General features: G+C 42.9%; 1 protein-coding gene across 3 annotated transcripts in view; it reads left to right on the top strand.

The window, feature by feature from the left end:
• Nucleotides 1–8,200, top strand: part of SERINC5 (serine incorporator 5) — a 192,749-nt gene extending 184,549 nt beyond the window's left edge. For all 3 annotated transcript variants that reach the window (XM_061189400.1, XM_061189401.1, XM_061189399.1), the window contains 3 exons: nucleotides 670–709; nucleotides 1,376–1,520; nucleotides 3,664–8,200. In XM_061189400.1, coding sequence (XP_061045383.1) covers nucleotides 670–709; nucleotides 1,376–1,520; nucleotides 3,664–3,811 — 333 coding nt within the window. In that variant the 3' untranslated portion in view covers nucleotides 3,812–8,200. The remainder of the gene's footprint in view (nucleotides 1–669; nucleotides 710–1,375; nucleotides 1,521–3,663) is intronic.
• The last annotated feature ends 5,543 nt before the right edge of the window (nucleotides 8,201–13,743 follow it).

The raw sequence follows: 13,743 nt of genomic DNA, 5'->3' as shown, positions 1-13,743 counted from the left end.
AAGTAGAGCAAAGCACCGGGAGTGAGCTCCATGAGTGTGGCGACCTTGTCTCATTCACTTTGTGTTCCAGGTTGAGTTTTCCAGAAGCAGCCACCGAGGCAGAGCCTGATGTGCAGGATGTTTATTAGGGATCAACACGTGTGGAAGGAGGGAAGGGGGCAGCATGGGGCAGAGGGTGAAGTCGAAGGGCACTGCAGGCTGGACAGAGCCACTGCTCACCCCCCGGGCACTCGGAGCAGATACCCGACCCATCAGAGCTGTCCCCCAGGGGTCAGTGGCTGCGCCTTTACAGCCCTGCCGTGAGCGGTCATTCTGTATGGGTTGCCAGGATAGGCTCCCTCAAGGGTGGGGTAACCCACAGCTGGGGCAAAGCCTGGAGCTGCCTTCTAGAGCCTCACAGTAGCTGAGCAAGCACTAAGGGAGCACCTTGGAAGGGGATCTGGGTGGCTCACCTCCATGTCCTTATTTCCTGTCACTAGCCCCCAGAGCGTCTTGGAAGAACAAACAGGTAGTCAGAACCTTTCGAAGGAATGAAGCGTGCAGTTCAGGGCTTGGGATATAGTTCAGATGGAGAAGGTTTGGCACATAGGTGGCCTTTAGTTCTTAACCAATGTGGAGATAGAAAAGCAGAAAGCAAGCCGCCTGACTTTGTTGGTTTTGCCCTCGCAGGTAGCCCGGTGTTGTTTTTGCTTCGGCTCTGGTGGAGAGGGTAAGTAGACAGCTTTCCTTCTGTGCTCCGTGTGGCCCTGCAGACCTGTAGCTCTAGTCTGTAGGCATTTGGGATTCAGGCACAAATAACTTGAGTGGTAAGAGGACATTTTTATTCCAGAGCTGGTTGTTTTCTTATGTGTTATACTTTACACATTCTTCCCAAAGGGTTGCTGGGATTTGTTTGTGTTGATATTCTGGCAGGCGAAGAACAGTCTATATTTTGGGTCATATTTATATAAGTTACATTACCCAGTGAGATTTCAAGGAGCAGGAGGTGCATTTTTTAAAGGAATGATAATTTGGAAAATTTCTTTCGTTCAGCTTACTTTTCTTCTTGAATTAGAGCATCCCAGGGGCTTGAGAACTCTTGCTCTGCTCTCTCATTTTCTTCTGAGCTTATAATACGTTTTGTGTGTTTAAGGGCCCTCTTCTGTTAAAATAAAGTGACCGACATTAGGTAACTCATCCTGTTTTAGAAGGTTCTGGGGTGAGGTGGGCGTTTGGGGCTTATGGCATAGATGAAATTGCCTGAGGGTACAAATGATTTGTGACGGCTTTTCTACTCAACAGCCCCTGGGATGGAAATTAGCGAGTGTGGCTTTGCGAAAATGGTAAACATGCGTGTGTTCACTCACTGGGCTTGTGCTCGCTTTGTGGTTCACAGACACAGAAGAGCAGCAGAATGTGAAAGAGGGCCCGAGGGTCATTTATGATGAGAAGAGAAGCACTGTCTACAGCTATGCCTATTTCCACTTCGTATTCTTCTTGGCTTCCCTCTATGTGATGATGACCGTCACCAACTGGTTCAAGTGAGTGGCCCCATTGTCTTAGATGTTTTAGAAGTTGTTAAAAAAAAAAAGTCTTTTTAAAAACATCCTATTCTTTACGGCCTGAAGATCAGATCTCTTGGAGTCAGCTAACTTCTTCTCCAAGTGCTGCTGTACTCATCTTCACAGAAACAGTCCGCGTTCCTGACAGTCTGTCAGCATGCTTTTTTAAAAAATATTTATTTACTCATTTGGCTGCGCCAGGTCTTAGTTGCGGGATCTTTCAGTTGCGGCACACGGGATCTTGTTCCCTGACCAGGGATCAAACCCGGGCCCCCTGCATTGGGAGCGTGGAGTCTTAACCACTGGACCACCAGGGAAGTCCCTCTGTTGGAGTGCTTCTAAGCCTGGCAATTGGTGATACTTACTGCAGCTTTAAGAAAATGGGAGGTTAATGGCACGTGGGCAGTCTTGAGAGCATAGTAACAGTAAGGAGGAAGAACATGGAATTGTGCCTTTAAGAAAGGGAAGATACTCTTTTTTTTCTACTTTGTACTTTGTCTTTTTTTTTTCTTTTTTACACTTTCATTACAAAAGTTTGAAACATCTTGTTAAAAAAAAACTAACATATGGACTTCCCTGGTGGTCCAGTAGTTAAGACTCCCCGCTTCCACAGCAGGGGGCGCAGGTTAGCCAGCGTGGCACGGCCAAAAAAAAAAAAAAAATTAAGGTGGAAGTGTGAAAAGTAACAATGGACCCCCCCCACCCCATAACCACTGCTAACTATATGGTATGTATCCTTTCGTTCCTTTTCTGTGCATTTATAAGCCTATATAATTTTTAAAACATAAATGTGATTACACATATTTTCCCCTTTGAGGGTTGTTTTTTAACTTACGTGATGGACAATACATGATGGGCCCGACTTTCCCTGTCACTACATGGAGATTCTTTTTGATTCCTTTTGGAGATTTCTTTGACCGATCCAAAGTTTCTGTTGCATCATAATTTGTTGTGCCTGAGGATATACCTAAGATAGACATTAGAATGACTTTGGATAGACATTAAGACTCACTGTACAACAAACATGTGAATGGCTCCTTCATGCCACACTGCTGTGGGTGGCAGGGACTATATTCTAATAGGGGAGATGGACGGTGATCCACATCAAATACAGCGTGTCAGACAGTGCTGACTACTGGGGAGAAAAGTGAAGAAGAGGAAGGAGGAGTACCAGTGGGGTCGGGGATGCTGGGGGCAGCAGTTTCAAATAGAGTGATGGGGAAGTCTTCCCTGAGGAGATTCTTCCCCAACATCCTGAGGGAGAAGAGGGTGTTAGAGCCTCTAATGCTTCCCAGTGATACCTGGAGAATTCCTGGAAAATTTTGGCTTCGGAAGTTTAAGAAAGGATGGAGGCAGAAAATAACAGATGTCAAGGATGTGGAGAAACTGGAACCCCCTCTCACTCCTGGTAGGTAAAATGGTGCAGCCACTTTGGAAAATAGTTCCTCAAAAATGTTGAACACAGAGTTATTATATGATGCAGCAATTCCACTCCTAATTATATAACCAAGAGAAAAAAAACCCACATATGTCCACGTAAAAACTTGTACACGAATGTTCGTAATAGCATCATTCATAATAGCCGAAAAGTGGAAACAACCAAATGTCCATCAGCTGACAAATGGATAAACAAAAGGTGCTATATCCACACAATGGAATATTCCTCAGCAACAGAAAGGAATAAAGTACTGTTAGATACTACAACATAGATACACCCTGAAAACGGTATGCTGAGTGAAAAAAGCCAGTCACAAGAGGCCACATGATTCCATGCACGGTGACATGTCCAGAATAGGCAAAGCCATACAGACAGAAAGTGGATAAATGCGTGGCAGGGGCTGGGAGGAGGAGGGAAATGAGAGGGCAGCTGAAGGGTGCAGGGTTTCTTTCTGGGGGGGTGAGAATGTTCTAAGATTGATTGTGGTGATGGTTACACAAGTCTATGAATGTAATAAAAATCGTGTACTTTAAGTGGGTGTGAATTACACCTGAATTGAGTTGCTAGGGAAAAAAGAAAGGCTGGAGGTGGTGGAAGCAGGGAGAGACAGACTTGGTGGAAGAGACCTTCTCACCACCTGTTCTCTCCCTGCCCTGATCACAACTGGGTCTCTTGTTTCCACAGCTATGAAAGTGCCAACATTGAAACCTTCTTCAGCGGGAGCTGGTCCATCTTCTGGGTCAAGATGGCTTCCTGCTGGATATGTGTGCTGTTATACCTGGGTACGCTGGTCGCTCCCCTCTGTCGACCCTCTCCGCACTTCTCCGTGTGAGGATGTGAGCGATCTCCTTGGTTCTGCAGGCTGGAAGTGACGTCCTTTGAACAAATGTACCAGGAGTCTGAGCAGTGACTGGTACTTTGTGACAAGCTGGCATTCCCCTGGCTGGCTTGAGTGGGTCTAAAAAAAACTTACAGGGGGGAAAAAAAAATCACCTGCTTAGCTTTTTTAATTCTGAAATTCGAAAAGAAGCTACCAGTTTGTCCCCCCAAAATTGAAATTTTCACCCGAGTTGATCCTGAGTGATATATTTTGTATGTGTCTTACCCCTAAAAACTGGGATAGTAGTTAGGCTAGTATTTTCCTTCTGCATGTTTTTACCAAAACAGAGTTTGGGGCATGACATTTTATCACAGGGAGAAAAGCTTACCTTGTGTGGCCTATTATTCCTATCCTTGAAATAGAAAGACATGACAGAATCTGGAGCCCTGAGCTCCTGACAGAACGCAGACCCCTCTCCCACACCTCGGCCTGCGGGACCCCTGCTCGTGGTTCCCTGGTATTTATTGGCTACAAGAGGAAGCATCTGCTTTTAACTCCACCCTTGTGCTGTTTCCTCCCAGCCCTCAAACGTTTCCCTTTGAAGTTGTGATGCTGGGAATCACAGACTTCCCTCTGTCCTTGCCCTTCCCAGAGCTCCCCTCATCCTTTCTGGGTTCAACATCTTTGTTATAATGTGAAAAAGCACAATTTGCCATCACCACCCATGTGATCCCCCACCAGATTATCACTACCTGATCTGAGTTACTGCAATAATATGACTCTTACTCGTGGTGTTATTCACATGATTAGAGAACAATATTTGTGTTGTTTTCTTTGCTATGGTTCTTTCTTGTTTGTGGATTGATAGTCATGATACTTTAGGACCTTACCTGGGAAGTTGCTTCTTGACTGAAGCCTGCTGCACCCCTCTTTCCATTACTAAAGTCAGCCAGTTTCTCTTCCACTTGAGGCCTTTGAAATTGTAAAAGCAAAAGGGCTTTTGTTTTCCAGCTCTGTAATGTGACCACACCGTTAATGTCCATTATGATTTTGGGGGTGGATTTGCTGAGGTGGGGATCACAGGCAACACCTCAAACAGGGCTGACCAGGTAAGGCCTCCAGTTATACAAGTTGTAGAAGTGACCAAATGTACTTAGAAGAAAAGGTGGGTGGGGAGGTATTTAACTAAGCCATAAGCAAAAGCCGCAGAAATTTCCAAAATACATACTTTTAAGGTGATACTGAAGAAAGCTTTGACTCTAGGCAGCTGCCCAAGAAGACGTCCATTTTCAGTGCTGATGCTGTCAGCCAGGGGAGAGTTTACGCAGTGAAAAGTCCATCAGAGACCCTGATGGAGGACGGTGGGTGCCCTCCTCTTAGTATTTCATGCAGGATGGAAAGAATCCTCTCAGCACCCGGGCAGAGAGGGTCTGAGGATGAAGAGATTTGGCCTGTACTTTCTGTGCCCTGCTGTATGCATTGGGTCCCACCTAAGCTGGCCTCCAGTGTGCCAAATGCTGGCCTGGGAAATTAGTCCAGTTCTTCATTTCCACTCACTGCTTTGCCCTCCTTTCAAGAAAATTGGGGGGCGGGGGTCAAACAATGGATGAATTCCTCCAGGAACTTATTTACAGTGTTGGAGGTTCGCTCACTGTGTGTGTGTGAGAGCCTTGTTTTGTAAACTTTATCAAGTTTTTTTCAGACCAGGAGCTCTTTGGGCTCGGTGGTCCAGAGATCTTCTGTAGGCACAAAGTGAATGGCCGCCATGTGTAGCCCGAGGTTAAGCCAGTGGGAGCGTGAGCTCTGTGGGTCGGACAGGTGGAGGGAGTGGGGTTGTGTGTGTCGCAGCGTCCTGGCAGAGGCCACCACAGTGGCTGGTGCAGTGACACGGGCTCTGGGTAAGCCGGGGTGCCATCAGTGACAGGTTTCGTTGTGTCTTCTCCCTGCTGGGGTCTAGTGGGGTCTGGCATCCAGCCGTGTGACTTTAGAACTGGCCCTTCTGGCAGGTCAAGGTCAAGCTGACCAGGCCCTGTGTTCTTTAGCGGGCCTTCGTTGGGCCCTTCCTGTGCAGAAGGAAGCTCAGGGAGACACAGAGGAAAGGACATTGCCAGTGGCCAGGCCCTCGGAGCTTCCTTCCTTAGCCGCCCAAATTCTCCTACAGCCAACCCCCATTTTCCAGCTGCTTAAGACTTGGTTGGTGCCTAATAATGTTGCTTTCTGAAGGTTGGTCTGACACAAGAAGGAGAGTTACAGTCACTGATTTTTATTCTCAACTGAAAATTTAAGCAAGTTTATCTGAATGATCAAGAGATGTAGGTGTTCTGTGAGGACAGAGGGCATATAAATAAGAAGTTGACTTTAATGATTATTAATTGTAATAAACAATACTCAGGTGATAAGTCAACATTCATGGGTTTAAAAAACCTGCATTTTTGTGCTATTGTGTTTTAAGAAACTGGAAACATTGTGCCAATTGCTCTGAGTTGCTCTTAAGGATGATGTCCATTTGATAAATTCACTGATAATCTTTTTAAAATAATAGACTTCTGCTTCCTACAACTTTTTATACATGATTTAAAAAGTGCATTCCCAGAAGCTGCTGGTCAGACTCCTTTAGTGATGAAAGCCGAAGATATTTTAAAACTGTGTGTGCTTCCTCTGTGCTGTTCATCCGATGTGGAAATTTTTTCCCCTCTCATTTTCACGAGTACAGACACTTAAGTAGGGGAAGGGATTCTTCTGGGAGTGTTGCAGTGTATGTCTAGATGTGTCACCTGACTGAAGACCAGAGACTTTTTTGTCAAAGGCTTTTGGAAACCCTACTTTGTCCTTACTGGGTTGAATTTTTTAATACTGGTTAGTTGGTTTTGTTTTTGTTCTCACAGTTTCTTGGGAAATGGCTTGAAAGAATTGTTCCAGAGGTCTTTGGAGCTCCTTTGTAGAGTAGATGGGCCATGTGCCTGTGGACTGATGGAGGGTGGGGTTACTGGAGATTTGGGGTTCTGGTGCCCATCAGAATGGCCAACAGAGGGGCTCCCACACCCCATTGTTTATTTCCAGTTGCTCAGCAGTGCCTTCATTATGGATGACCTCTGTGCAGTGCTAATTCCCCCAAAATTGTCACCTTCTGCCTTTTTAAGATTATGTGCTTATTTAATTTTGGCCACCATTGGTGCTTCCTGTTACCCTGCAAAAGGGAATTCCAGAGCCTGTGTGCATTTAAGCTGCCTAGGCCTTTTTCTCCTTTGACTGCCTTTCTAAAGAGCATCTCATCTTGGTATGTATTCCTGTCCTACCCCTCTTGGAAGTGAAAGGCGGTTTTAGTTATAACTAAGAAGGTTGTGACCTTGGGCCAAGACCCCACATGTCCAGAGAGCACGCTGGGCCCTCCTTAATCAGGTACAGTGCCAATGCCCCTGGATTCATGGTATTCTCTATAAGGTATTCTCCTTAATTTACTAAATCCCTTTGGCCTCGTTCTTAACTGTGTTTCCTGCCATCTTTAATATATTTGTAAAGCCTCAGACATTTTAATCCAGTTTTGCATTTTAGGCAGAAATGCGTTCTCTAATGTTGGAGCTGCTTCGCAGGACACAGATCTTTTGAATTGATGCTAGCCATTCTAAAGACCTCTCGCTCTTTTTTTTTTTTTTTCTTTTTTCCCCCTTCCTCAGTAAATCATTTGCAGAGGCGTTCATTTTGAAAGGAGGAAATATTTGGCTTTTACCAAAGAGGTGTTCTTTTTTTAAAAGCAAAATCCTTTCAGCAAAAACTTACTTGGGGAAGGGTGGATTAAGAATGCATTTGTCCACATCCACTTCTATAGGTGTTTAATCATATTTATGTGAGTAAAATGTTGGAAGAATTTTTTTTTTTTTAAGAAGAATTCTTTAAGGTAATCCTTTGTGGTGAAGGATCCTGGGAAATCTCTCAGGTAAAGAAAGCTTGTAGCAGATGGGTAATATATGTCTTGAGAGCTATTTATAAGAAATTTAAGGATTGTTTTGTTTTCCTTTATTAAAGATTTAAGGTTTTTTTACTTTGCAAAAAAAAAACTACAAAAATTTTATAGTCATAACTTTGTTACTTTTTTTTTAACTTTTCTGAAATAATTAGATGTAGCCAAATTATGTGGTTATGTTTTGCTATGTTAGAATTTGATAATGTAATATGTGTGGTAAATCTACTGTTTGAAATTTATAATGCTCTCAGATATGGTTGGAGTTTTGGTAACTTTTAAAATAGTTATTTTTTTTCCTTTAAGTCACAAAGGCAACTATGGATTTATGTTTGTTCTTTTGGATGCTAATTTTTCTATGAAGCAGCTGAAGTTGACCAGTCTTTTCCTAGGTAGAAAACTCAAAACTTGTTAACTTTAATAAAATTGAAAACTGTTGTTTTTTTCTCCCTTCTGTTGAATACATTTGTAATTAAAGTCTTCCAGGTACTGTTTTCCAAAGATGTCTTCAGGTGTTAATTTGCTCTCCCTTAAGCTTCATAGAGTCTGTTCTGGTTCCAGAGAATGAAAATACAAACAGGAAAACCCAAGCTTTTTGCCTTCTTTCTCTCTGAAAGCCCCTGCAGCCTGCTTCCTTTTTCTTATTTTTATGATAACTACACTCTGTCTTAAATATGAGAATTAGAGTAAGTCTTTAAACAAGGTAGTGTGAGTTCTCCAACATGGTTCTTCTTTTTCAAGATTTGGCTATTCTAGGTCTTTTGCGTTTCCCTCTGAAGTTTAGAATTAACTTGCCAGTTCCCTCGATTGGGATGGCATTGAGTCATTAGATCAATTTAGGAAGAATTGACATGATAACAACATTAAGTCTTCTGACGTATGATTGTATCTTTCATTTACATAGGCCTTTTAAAATTTCTTTAGCAGTATTGAATGATACTTTTGTTTTTATTAAAATATCTTTGTATGGGATTTAATCTTGATACTTCTAATCCTCATTTGTATGTGAGGTTAGTATCCTGATTTTTTTAATAGTATGTGTCACATAATATAAAATTTACCATCTTAACTGTTTTTTAGTGTGCAGTCAGCAGTGTTAAGTACATGTCGACTGAAAAAAAAAAAAAACACAACGTGAGAGTTGTGAGTTATGTTTTATTTGGAGCAAAATGGGGACTATAGCCCAAGAGACAGCATTTCAGATAGCTCTGAGGAACTGTTCCGAAGAGGTAGCGGGGAAGGTCAGTATATTAGGAGCAGACATCACCATGAAAGATTTTAGTGCTTTTCTAGATATGAGGAGGTGCAAGAATTGGGCTCAAAATCTTCTCCTGCAAATATCTAACTATCTGAAGGCCTGTTCTGCCAGTTTTTCCCGGAGCACAGAGTGCCTCATTCCTGATCTCCACCCTGAACTCCTTTCAGGAGGTGTTGAAGGTCAGCGGTCCCAGCAGCTTGTGATTTAATCCTTGTAGAGGCAGGTGGCAGGTGCCAACCTTGAGTTGGCATACATCTACATTGTTGTGCGGCCAATCTCCAGGATTCTTTTCCTCTGGCAAAGGTCTAACTCTCTACCCATTGAACAGCAACTCTCTGTTCCCCTCCTGCCAGCCCCTGGCAGCCACCACCCACCATCCTACTTTCTACCTCTGTGAATTTGCCATTCCCCACCCTCCACCACCTCTTCCCACATAAATGCTGACATTGCTTAGGTCTTCCGGCTTTTGTGCTTTGAGGTTCACCACTTTTTGTTGTAAATGTTGTCCATGGGGTTTTTGGTTGTGTTATCCTCTCACACTGTTTTTGTGTAGGAACTCAGGAAGATCCAAAAACTATGCTTCTATCGTTTCTTCTATTCAATCTTGAATTGAACCTGCCGCAGTAAAGCTTTCACACACACGTTTTTCAGAAAGTGCTTTTCAAAGTCATTGGTAACCTTCATGTTGCTGAATCCATTGTCCTCATCTTACTTGACCTACCAGCACTTGGCAGTATTAACTGTCAACTAAATTACAAACCTTGTTCAGATTTTACTGGTTTTTACATACACTCATCCCCACCTTTTGAAAGGGATTGTCTGTTGTAGTTATCCTGTCCCTGTTCGCATTGCCCTTAAGATCATGGGAGGCAAATAACTTGTCTTTTGGGACTTCCCTGGTGGCGCAGTGGTTAAGAATCCGCCTGCCAATGCAGGGGACACAGGTTCGATCCCTGGGCCGGGAAGATCCCACGTGCTGCAGAGCAACTAAGCCCGTGCACCACAACTACTGAGCCTGTGCTCTAGAGCCCATGAGCCACAACTACTGAGCCCGTGTGCCACAACTACTGAAGCCTGAGCACCTAGAGCCCGTGCTCCGTAACAAGAGAAGCCACTGCAATGAGAAGCCCACACACCACAACAAAGAGCAGCCCCCGCTCGCCTCAACTAGAGAAAGCCCACGCGCAGCAACGAAGACCCAACGTGGCCAATAAATAAATTAATTAATTAATTAAAAAACTTGTCTTTTTAGTTTTCCAGTCTCTGCACCCACAGAACGACATCCAAGGAACCACCCCTGGAAGTATCATCCACAACAGGACCTGACTTAGTTCTTAGCTCTACCTTCTGGGTCATCCTTCTTTTTCCTTAAAAAAAGGCCTGATTTGTAGCTGAATAGTTTGCTCAGCCTGCTTCCTGCCCGTAAGTGGTTGGGAGCCCAGTGGCTTCAGTTTGAACCGTCTCTGTCCCTGTCCCTATTGGTACAAGCTGGTGGTGCTTTTGTTAGTTCAATTCTCTTAAAAACATTGTGTGACTCTTACTGGGATTCACTACGTTAGATAAAACCATCCCCACCAATCTTTTCCAGATACACTCCCCTCTACTTTGGGCCACAGGTCAGAGTGCTGTGTGACAATACCCTTATTCTTACAGAAGCCCTTTTATCTAGCTGAGATTAGGAGACACACTAGCCAGGAGGATTTGAGACACACTTCCTTAAATCTTTGAGGTCATAATAAGAGGCTTTATCTTGACCTTGAGGCCACACTTTACTTGTGGCATCTTAGAAACGATGAGTAGTTAAAAAAATAGTGTTGTTGAAAAAATATTTCGTTGAATGTGTTTCAGTGTGTTGTTAAATGAAAAGTAATTTAGAAAACCATATATACAGTGTGATCCAAATCCTGCCTGTGTGAACTCTTAAAGAAAAAATTATTCTGATACTTGTTAAAACAGTAAGACTTGGGAATTCCCTGGCAGTCCAGTTGTTAGGACTCGGTGCTTTCACTGCGAGAGCCTGGGTTCAATCCCTGGTCGGGGAACTAAGATCCCGCATGCCCCATGGTGAGGCCAAAAAAAAAAAAAAAAACAATAACAACAACATGCTAAGACTTTATTCAAGTCCATTCACTAGGAGTTTTGCAATAGGGCAGAGAGATCAGGCTCAACTCAATACAAGGACGGTGGGGATTGATAGCCAACAAGCAGAGGGAAGGGGTCCAGTAGATGGAAAATTACAAGAGGAGACCTCGGGGGGGAGAGATTCTTGCTAAAGGTAGGCCAAGTGTAAGCAGATAGGGTAGGGGGCCCCCAGAGAAAGAACCAGACATAACTTTATTAACATAAGAAGCCATTTTAGGCCTAAGCCATTTTGTGATCTAAGCCTGGCCACAGTGCTTGCCCTTGCAGAGGGATAGGTCTCAGTAGTCAGTGATGTTAAGGGAAAAAAAGAAGGTAAAAACAGTTACTACCAGGACAAGGAGATAACCTAACTTTATCAGAGACAATATATCAGTTGTAAAGACTACCAGTTCTGTTTCAAAGGTAAAGATTACCCTGAAGCACGTTCTTGAGTTGTTTTGCAGAATTCAAACCCCCTGGAGTCCTCAACCATCAGATTAACTGGAACCTAAGGGATGATGATGTTGACATTTTCTGACCCTCATGACTTGTATCAACTAGGGCCTGGACTCTGTCAACCTTTGTCCCAAGTCTATGCTGAATTCTCCTCTGCTCACACCCCTTAATGAATATGCATATACCACACAAACCCCTTCATGAATATGCATGGACCCTTAGCTTAAAGCTTCCCCAAGTTTGCTATTCAGGGAGACACTGCTTTGAGAAAGATCCCCGGTGTTCTCCTTACTGGCTGCAAGTAATAATAAATCCTTCCTTCTCTCAATCTTTGGCTTGGTTGTGTCTTTTGGCTCAACACCCATGAAGAGGCGAACCCAGTTTTTGGGTAACACAAGGACTTATACATCAAAGGTAGAGGGGATGAAGAACTTGGTCAGATATCAAGGGTGGGGAGTTTTGCTAAGACTAGGCTGTGCCACCTGGCAAGGACAGGCTGGATGTGGAAGACTAAGGTTGAGGTCTAGTCAAGAAGAGAGCTCAGAGGAGCCTGACTAACATTTGGTCAAGGAGAGGGCCTTGGTTAGAACACACATGCATGCTTGTGCACTCAGAGAAAATGCACCCAAAGTGTTCACGTTGTTTTGTCTTCATAGCAGCACCCCCGCCCTGTGTTTCCCTCTCCACATGTTGGGAACTGTTCTCATGGCTGTAGCAGGAGCAGCTATTTTCTTTCCACATAATTGTCATAGCTACAGTTAATTGATTCAGGAATGGACTTCCCATTTAAGTTGGGCAATCAGCCTCTCTGGAAATTTGGACTTGAAACAAGGAGTTGGGAAACTTAAAAGATGTTGCTAGTGATTAGTTTAGGACACAGGGAGAAAGCCAATTTGCAGGAAGATCTAGGATTAAAATGGATGTGCAGAGGGGTAGTTGTGAAAGAGAGAAGGGGTAGGGCAGAGAGAGAGAGAGAATGGACTTCTGGATTTCTTAGGGTGTACTTAATGTCCCCCACTTGAATTCTGTTCTGGAACCCCAGCTTGAAATAATAATGATAGCTCTTATTCACTGAGCACTTGATGTATGCCTGGTACAATTCTCACAATGATCCTGTGGAAGTTACTGTTCTAATTCTCGTTTTACACGTGAAGGAAAAAGGCGAACTTTTCTTAAAATCCTTACTAAATGCAATTGTTTTTACAGAGGTTGCCAAATCTCACCTCTCCCCACGCATCTTTCCCATCTCCTTTTCTCTTTACCATTCTCCACCTCCCAAGGTTTTCCTTTGTAGATCAGTTTTTCCTTTTAGTATATAGAGCTTTCTCTTGGTTTTTCTATTTGCACAAGGATTATATCAGTAAGGACTTGCATTTGAGTAGCAGAGTGAACCTCAGTGTCTTAAACACCTGGGATTTTGGTTCAGCATCTCAAGGATGTCAGGCCAAAGGCTACTGTGAATTTCTGGCTTTTCTTTTGTGGACTCCAGGGACTGCTTTGCAGATCCATCCTATCTACATTACAGACAGAAAACCAAGGAAGTGTGCAGGGCTCCCTGAAGAGAAGCACATTGCACATTTCAGGGCAGGAAATATAAAGGTCTGGAATATCTTGTTATTACCAGAAAACAAGAATAATTTTAAAGACGCTCTGGTGACAAGCTAAGTTATGTCTAGCAATGACTATTATCTAGAAGTAAATTTTGTAATCTTTATAGTATGTTATGAGTTTTTCTGCCTTTTAAGGTGAGAAAGTGAGTGAAGAGACTGATGAATTAGACTTAAAATATTAATAAAAATTCAAAAGAAGATACAGGTAATTAAGTTTAAAGCCAATGTTTAAGTTATTATAATTTATTAAGTTTATAAGGTTAAACTTTTTAGGTTTCATGTGTTTTAAATGTTTAGAGAGTTTTGTCTGTACTAACGTGAATCTTTATTGGGTTTTTGAAGGGCTTGAGAAAATCAAATGTATTAAAATTAGATTGTACTTTGAAATTTCTAAGACTTAATTTTTAAAACGTGATAAACATTTGGGTGTATTTATCACATGTAAAAGCCAAGGAGACATTAATCAAAAACAAAATTGACTAATAATATTAACACAAAATTAATCAATTTGTAAATAAAATGACATGAATTTAAAGACTTA

This window comes from Eubalaena glacialis, chromosome 4 (assembly GCF_028564815.1).
Source record: "Eubalaena glacialis isolate mEubGla1 chromosome 4, mEubGla1.1.hap2.+ XY, whole genome shotgun sequence".
Taxonomy (NCBI): domain Eukaryota; kingdom Metazoa; phylum Chordata; class Mammalia; order Artiodactyla; family Balaenidae; genus Eubalaena; species Eubalaena glacialis.
This window is presented reverse-complemented; position numbering and strand designations above follow the sequence as displayed.